Source organism: Vicia villosa, unplaced genomic scaffold (assembly GCF_029867415.1).
Source record: "Vicia villosa cultivar HV-30 ecotype Madison, WI unplaced genomic scaffold, Vvil1.0 ctg.002811F_1_1, whole genome shotgun sequence".
Taxonomy (NCBI): Eukaryota; Viridiplantae; Streptophyta; class Magnoliopsida; order Fabales; family Fabaceae; genus Vicia; species Vicia villosa.
Window position 1 is genome coordinate 76,080 of NW_026706038.1, and position 8,176 is coordinate 84,255.

The 8,176-nt window shown below is 29.8% G+C and overlaps 1 protein-coding gene across 1 annotated transcript; it reads left to right on the forward strand.

Moving 5' to 3' along the window:
• Positions 1-2,171: 2,171 nt before the first annotated feature.
• On the forward strand, positions 2,172-6,276 carry LOC131639858 (protein FAR-RED IMPAIRED RESPONSE 1-like). Its single transcript, XM_058910303.1, has 5 exons — positions 2,172-2,264; positions 3,277-5,542; positions 5,614-5,793; positions 5,895-6,128; positions 6,223-6,276. Exons 2-5 carry the CDS (start codon positions 3,863-3,865, stop codon positions 6,274-6,276), a joined length of 2,148 nt encoding a protein of 715 aa, XP_058766286.1. The 5' UTR covers positions 2,172-2,264; positions 3,277-3,862.
• The last annotated feature ends 1,900 nt before the right edge of the window (positions 6,277-8,176 follow it).

Below are 8,176 nucleotides of genomic sequence, written 5' to 3' on the forward strand. Positions count from 1 at the left end.
TTTGATAAGTTACACAGATTTGATCATTCCAAAATAAAAGTTTTTGGTCTATCTAATTTTGTTTAGTTTATGAGTTGGGTCATATATTCTATCCATTATTCTTAGTTTTTCATTTGTTTACTACAATTGTGATTTAAATGTTAAATATTAATTGACAATTTTAATTTCTAATCAGATTATTTTATATCATTATCATAATATTGTTTAATAATTTATTGTGAAGTTTAAATTTTAGTAGAGTAAAATATAATTATTATTTTGGGTATTTTGAGTGTAGCAGTTTCTAGTGTGGTCTCTATGATTTGGAAAGCTTGCAACTTATGTCGGTTCGAGGATAAAAGAAGCAATTGGAACTCTTTACTCTATGAGGTCAAGAGAGATGTTATGTTTGTCGAAAATGCTACTCCGAAACAGGGTTCAAACTCAATATTGGATCTTCAATTCCCGAAAAGTTTCAATATTACTGTTAATCCTCCTAAAGCTTTCTTGGTTAAGGAATTCCTTTGGCATCCTCCATTTCTTCATTGGATTAAATGTAACACTGATGGAGCGTCTTCAGGAGTGTCACAACGAGCGGCTTGTGGTGGTATCTACAGAGATCATACCGGAATGCATCAGGGAAGTTTTTCCAAATTTCTCGGTCCAGGTAACGCTTTTCTAGCAGAGTTATATGGAGCCATTTTGGCTATTGAGATTGCTAAGCAGAAAAATTGGAATAACTTTTGGCTTGAAACTGATTCCACGCTAGTTGTTCTCGCTTTCTCCAAACCCCATATTGTTCCTTTGGCTCTCAGGATCAGATGGGAGAATGTTATCCAACATACTAGATCCATTAATTTTTTGGTCACTCATATTTATCGGGAAGGAAATTATTGTGCGGATAGGCTTGCTTACATAGGATTACATGTACAAGATTTTACCTGGTGGGATGTTGTTCATAGGGAGATTCTTATGGAGTTTGCTAAAAACTCCATCGGTCTTCCTATGTATAGAGTTACTCATTAAGGGGTTTTGGTTCGGTCCCCGCATTTTTTCTGTTGCTCTGTAACATCTCTCTTCTTTTTTTAATATATTTTGTGGTGGGTTTTTCCCCCTTTTTAATTAAAAAAAAAGTGTAGTAGTCCTTGATAAAAAATTAAGTTGATTATGAATCTATTGCTTTAAGTCTTTTTTAAATAAATTAATTTTTAATAAGATTTAAGAGCATCACATTTTATTAGCAGAAAGTTATTTGATAATTGATCAAATTTTTTGAAAAATCACAAGAATTTAATGCATAGGAAAAAATTTAAATTGCAATTTTTTTCTTTTAATTTACTTTTTAACAATGTGATAATAGTACATTGAAGGACAATCAAATTATTTAATGTATCTATGGATTAATTGAGACGATACATTAAAGACTTATATTAGTATTTAACAATATTGATCATTTGCATTTAAGAAAAATAAATTAGAATAAAAGACATTTGATGATAATTAAAATTATCTCGTATGAACAAATTTTTCTTAGGCTTAATTGCAACTTTAGTCCCTCTATTTTGTCTTTTTTATTTTATTTTGGTCCCTCCATTTCAAAAACCCTGATTTTGATCCCTTTTTTAAGTTTTATATTGAATTTTAGTCCCTTCTCTAATTTGAGACTTATTTTTAATGATGTGGCATTTTATATGCCGATGTGTCAATGCCAAATTATTTTAAAGTAATCCAATTCTATTTTTAATTTAGGTTTTTTCTTGGTTGCCTTGGAAAAAGGATGGGTAAATTACCCGAGTGATGTGGCATAAATTAACAATTTATATTTTATTTTTAATAATGATTGTTAATATTTTTTTAATTTTTTCTTATTGATATATTTTTGAAAAGACTTTTATCTCCTTCCTTCCCATTACTTCATCTTCATCCCTAATTCTTATGTTATCGCTCCTCTTTTGTTCTTTTTTTTTTTTTTACAATTTGGAATATATTATTTCTTTCTCTAAAATTGATGTGGAAAAAAGAACAATTACAATCACGCTAGCAGAGAAAACCATTATGGGTGAGTTCGAAATTGAATTCTGTTTGGGAAAAATTCTTGCCGGCGAATTATCTGCAATTATTTCTCAATCTGAAATTGATATTGACAATTCTTTTAACTATCAATTCTTTATTTTCAATTGGATGATTTGATAGGAAGAAATGTTATATGTTATGAATGAGGAGTTTGCTTATTGTATGGGAATATACACCTAGATATTGAAAGTGGATATCTCTTCAAATTCAAGGTAAATAATGCAGTATAATTACTATGAATTGTTTAATTTTTGAAATTGTAGATAAATTATTATGAAACAGTTATGCTAATTCTGCTATTTAATGGTATCTTCAAATTCAAATTCTGCAGATAATTAGTGGTATCTTCAAATACTGTAGAGAATTTTAATAATTGATAACATAATTTCTCTTCAAATTCAATTAGTATTTATCTTACTAGATCTCATTCATCGTTTTAACATGAGTTGCCGCTGCATAATGACATGCGGTAACCTAAGCAATTCTGCCGCCGCACAATTACTTCACTAATGGCTTAATCAAATTCTCCATCGGAGTTTACCGGAAAATCCCCTTTTCACCTCTCCCTTGATTTTATTTAAAATTTCACACAATTTTATGTTGATTTTTTATTTTGTTTCAAATTATTTTTGTAATGTTTCTTCAAGTGTGAAAATTTGGAAATTGAAAAATTATAAACTTAAAAACAGTAAAGTGATTCAAGGGTAACACTGACCCACTTAGACATAATGGCCATGCACTTAAATTTCATTTGAACAAGTTGTGTTTTGCTTTGATAATTTTATAATACTGCAAATATTTGCCAAAGAAAATTTAACATAATGCAAATTGTTTTAGAAAATCTTATAATGCGCTTTAATTGTTTTAGAAAATTCCATCTGCTATGTTATATTTTTTTATTTCATAAATTTAGTTTAGAAATTGTTTTAGAAAATATTGTGATTGATTATTTTCAAATTTAGAGATCACTTTTTTAGATTCTTTATAATATCGAAAAACTAAAATGGTGATTCATTCATTCATTCATTTGTTATCTATAATCCTCAATGGAGATTGAATAGAACTTAAATTGATTTTAAGTATTTAGATGGATGGCTTAAATTTTAGTGTTACTTTTTGATTTATTATATATTAAAACATGAAAAGTATAAATTGATATTAGTGTTTTATGTTATACTATGATTTATGTATGAAACAATGTTATTTTATTCTCTCTTATTTCAGGATTTATTTTAAAATGTCTAAATATAGTGAATCAACTTTGCATCTCGATAGTGACGGTGAAGAGGTGGAATTCACCAGTGTTAACGGTGATGGTAGTGATAGAGATACGTTGGAGAAAGAGGATTGTAATGGTCATAAATGTTTAAGTGAAGTTACAGATGAAGATATAAGGGCTATGGAATTTAGCACAGAGGAAGAAGCGATACAATTTTACATAACATATGCTCATTTCCATGGATTTGCGGTAAGAAAAGATGATGTTGTACGCGATCATGAAAGGAAAATTGTTGTTCGTCAATTACTTTGCAATAAAGAAGGAAAGAGTGAAAGAAAAAATAAGAAGAATGAGGATAAATATCGACCAACTATGTGAACTGGCTGTCTTGCTAGATTTCGAGTAGCCTATGATTATGTTCGTAAGCTTTGGATAGTTACAAAATTTGAGTCATCTCATAACCATGAATTAACTCCTGCACGTTTTATTCATTTGATTCCCAATTATCGTAAATTAAGTGAAGCGGATAAACAAGTTGTCAATGGTTTGCATTCACAAGGCGTTAGAACTTGTCATATATTGGGCTTTTTGATGGGGCAAAAAGGAGGTCATGAAAGTCTTGGATTTATTAAAAAAGACCTATACAACTATACTCATCATCAAGGAAGGGTAAGAATTGAAGGTGGTGATACTTTTGCCACTTTGAGTTATTTTCAAGGAAAAGCTGATAGTGATTCAGCCTTTTTTTCGGAGTTTACCTTTACAGATGACAGGCGGTTAGAAAATATTTTCTGGGCCGATTCTACCAGCAGATTTGATTATGAATGCTTTAGCGATGTGGTTGTATTTGACACAACTTATAAAAAGAATCGATATGACAAGCCACTTGTAATATTTTGTGGATTTAATCACCACGGAGAAACGACCATTTTTGCATCGGCTTTACTTTGCGATGAAACAACAGAGACATATAAATGGGTTTTAGATATGTTTGTAAAGGCCATGTATGGAAAACATCCCAAAGCCGTTGTTACTGATGGGGATAAATCAATGAGAGAAGCTATTAGAGTTATATTTCCAAATTCAACACATCGTCTTTGTTCATGGCATCTACATCAAAATGCTATTAAACATGTGAAGAATGCAAGGTTCTTAAAAGAGTTCAAGACACTGATGTATTCTAGTTATACACCTGAAAAGTTTGAATCTGAATGGAAAAGGGTTATTGATGATTGTGGTGTATCAAAGAATAAGTGGGTAATCAAAACATATGAATTGAAACAAATGTGGGCAAGTTCATACATGCGAGACCATTTTGTGGGTGGAGTTAGAACGACATCGATGTGTGAAGGTGTGAATTCATTTATCAAGAAATATGTTCAACACAAAAATAGCCTTGTTGATTTCTTGCATAATTTTGAGCGTGCTTTGAAAGAATACAGGCATAATGAATTAAAGTCAGATTTTAATTCGTTTTATTATCAGCATGTTTTGACGACTCCCTTGCCAGAATTAAAGCTTGAAGCTTCAAAGATATTCACTGCTAAAAAGTTCAAAGAAGTAAAAATTGCGATAGAGGGTGTTGCTGCGTTATCTGTCACTGAACGGGTTGATGTTGGAAATAGTCTAATTTTCAAAGTAAATGTATACCGCAACAAAGATGAAATTTTTTGGGTTTATCTTGATAAGGCACAAAATAAATTTTTATGTGATTGTAGAAGATTTGAACGCAGAGGACTTCCATGTTCCCACATTATTTCTGTCATGAAGTATGAGGACATGGATGCTTTTCCTAAAAGTTTGATTTGCAAGAGATGGTCTAAAACAGCAAAGAATGATTACATCACATCATTTACCTCCGAAGAAGTTAATAATGAGGAAAAAATGATCATGTTCCGTCGAGGGGCACTTGCTGCTGCATTCAATAGGCTATGTGAGGTTTCGTGTAAGAGTGCTAATGATTATAAAGAGGCTTTGGAAGGTATGAATAGTTTATGTGAGAAAAGAAACAAAATTAATGAAGTAAATATCAATGGAAAGAGTAAGGCAAATGATCATGTTGCCGGCGATCCAATTACTGTGAAGACCAAAGGTGCCCCTAAAAACAAAAAACCCTACATGAAGCAGCAAAAACATTGTTCTCATTGTAGAAAGCTCGGTCACACAAGAAGGAGGTGTCCAATACTTGCTGGAATTGACTTCGTAACTGGAGATGAGGGGGAGGGGGAGGATTCGCATGTCGAATCTGATTATGAATCAAGTCATTTAAACGTAAGTTGTATATATTATATAAATATTCAATCTTGTAATTGATACTTATATTATGTTTGCATTATGTTCAGGAGTCTATAAGCCACGAGATGAATGACGAAACTCATTATAGTTTGATATCAAATAGTAGATATAATACTGATGATAACATTGGTATTAAACGCAATAGAGAAAATGGGCACACAACGGGTTTTTCAACACAAGATTCTGGGAACCAAAAAACCTCAAGTCTAGATAGAAAGACCGAAAATGTAATGACTTATTTGTATTACATTGTTGAAAGTTCTTATGATTTAAAATGTTATACTATGTTAATTTGATTTGGTTCACTGTTATGTTTTGATTGTTGTAGAATGGTACACCACACAGTTTTGGGTATGGTGTTAGTTCCTCCGTCAAACATGCAAGTCAAAGTTCAAGATGGAATCATGGTGTTGGGTATACTAGTAACTATTTTCCCATGAGTGGCATTCCGACTTTGGGTGGATCAATGTTTCCACAATTCCCTTCGGCAAGCATTCCTCCATTTCATTCTAACAACACTGTCTTGGGTTCAGAAACAAATGATGCTCCTTCTAATGAATCGGTGATTATACTAATACTAAATATTTAGATTTTATTAATTTGTGTTTATTTCGTATTTTAATTGTCTTCTAATTTTGTTCATTTATATATTGCAGTTTATGAGTGTATTGAAGGACGTGGAGTTTTCTGCAAAACATCATAAATCATAAATGATATTATAATTGAGAAACATCTTTATAAGTTGTTACTTTATAATTATTTTCTTAGGTGCTCGTTTAGAATTTGTGGAGTTTGGATTAAAGAAGTTGTAATGGTTTGATCGGAGAATTGGTGGAGTTTGGATTAAAATTTGTGGAGTTTTCCAATCCTAGTATAAACATTTTGAAAATTTTGAAATTTATAATTAACTAATTTCAATAAAAAATTTATAATTAATTAAAAAATCACTTCTTTCAAAAATAACAAATAATATAAAAATTAATGCTAATTTAATTTAGGCTATTAGTTTTTTTATATTTTAAATATAAAAATTTATATTATTATTAAAATAAAAAATAATTAATAAATAATTTAGTAATTGAACTAAGCTAGATAGTCATGACACATCACCAATTCATCTGTCATGTCATAAAAAATATATCAAAATGTGATGAGATATTAAAATTCCAAAAAATAAAATGTGGAGACCAAATAAAAGGAGATTTTGTAGGATGTTTTGCCTCTAATATTGATTATCTAGCAATTTAATTAATTAAGAAAGTTTGACAAAAAAAAAAATTAATTAAGAAATTATTTTTATTTAATCAATAGAAAAACGTGGGTTTATAAAAAACAACCTGGAAGTAGAAATGGTCCATCCCCCACTAAGGCATTATTCATTATTCATTACCACACTAATAGAAAACTAACCACGTTTTTATATAGGGTTTGTTATGGTTAAAATATTTGGAATCTCAACTTCAATGATAAATTATTCACCCTACTAAATCATATTTAATTAATTATATTAGAATAAATACTATTTATTCAATTAAATCTATTTATTATTATTATATTTATTTTAATTTTATCTAAAAGAAATGATTTCCATCCATAGCCACTAAGTCACCACGTTTTTATATAGGGTTTGTTAGGTTGAAATATTTTGAATCTCAAGTTCAATGATAAATTATTTATCCTATTAAATTATATTAATTAATTAAAATAAAAATATATTTTCTTTGTCTAATTAAATCAATTTATTATTATTTGATTAAATTCATTTTAATTCCTTTTAAAAAAATATGGTTTGCATTCATACCCACAACCTACTCAGTCATTACTCATTACCACATTAATATTTGAAAATGATTAGATATTTATGCCGATCCATGATATGGATAGTCTTCATTGGTTCTTGTTGGTAATTAATTTTGAGACTCGAGAATTAATATATCTGGACTCCTCTTGCCAAAGCTCTTCCACTGTTAATAGCAGGATGCTTAGCATCAAAAAATTGGTAACAAAACTCTTCACACTATAGTTAGTTATAATGTAACATATTCAACTATGATAGAAAACCACTAACAAATTTATGTATGGTTCAGTCTATTTTTATGGAAGAACTGTTGATGGATTCTACATTCTATGATACCAAACCAAACTATGGCAATAAAATAAGAGAGTTTAAATTAGTCACTCCAAAAGGTTTGGGAAGTCAACGGGAAGGATCGTAAGTTACAACTCTATTATTTAATTAATGTTTTCTTATAAATTTTTGTTTACTTTATTGTATCTCTTATCGGATAATTTTTTTTAGGAATGATTGCGCGATTTGGGTGATTCATTGGATGATGCAACAAGGAAAGAATGGTTATAAGATTGAAGTATGAAAAACTTATATAACACTAAATTTTTTTAATTTCCTTACATTATTATGTGAATATTTTAACAACGACTTTTGCAACGTTATGCTAACAGGTGGATGAAGGGTCGAGGCTAAAAATTGCATTACAACTGACACTACATCCTTTTAACAGCAAAAGAGATTTAATTTTACAAAATTCATTGACACACAAACAAGACTTCATGAAAGGAACCGGTGCTAAGGAGAACAATTGAAATTATCTG

Coding starts and splice junctions, on each gene's coding strand:
- LOC131639858 (XM_058910303.1), top strand. CDS start 3,863: ATGGGGCAAAAAGGAGGTCATGAAAGTCTTGGATTTATTAAAAAAGAC. Junction 5,794..5,894: donor TAGATAGAAAGACCGAAAAT/GTAATGACTTAT, acceptor TGATTGTTGTAG/AATGGTACACCACACAGTTT. Junction 6,129..6,222: donor ATGCTCCTTCTAATGAATCG/GTGATTATACTA, acceptor TATATATTGCAG/TTTATGAGTGTATTGAAGGA.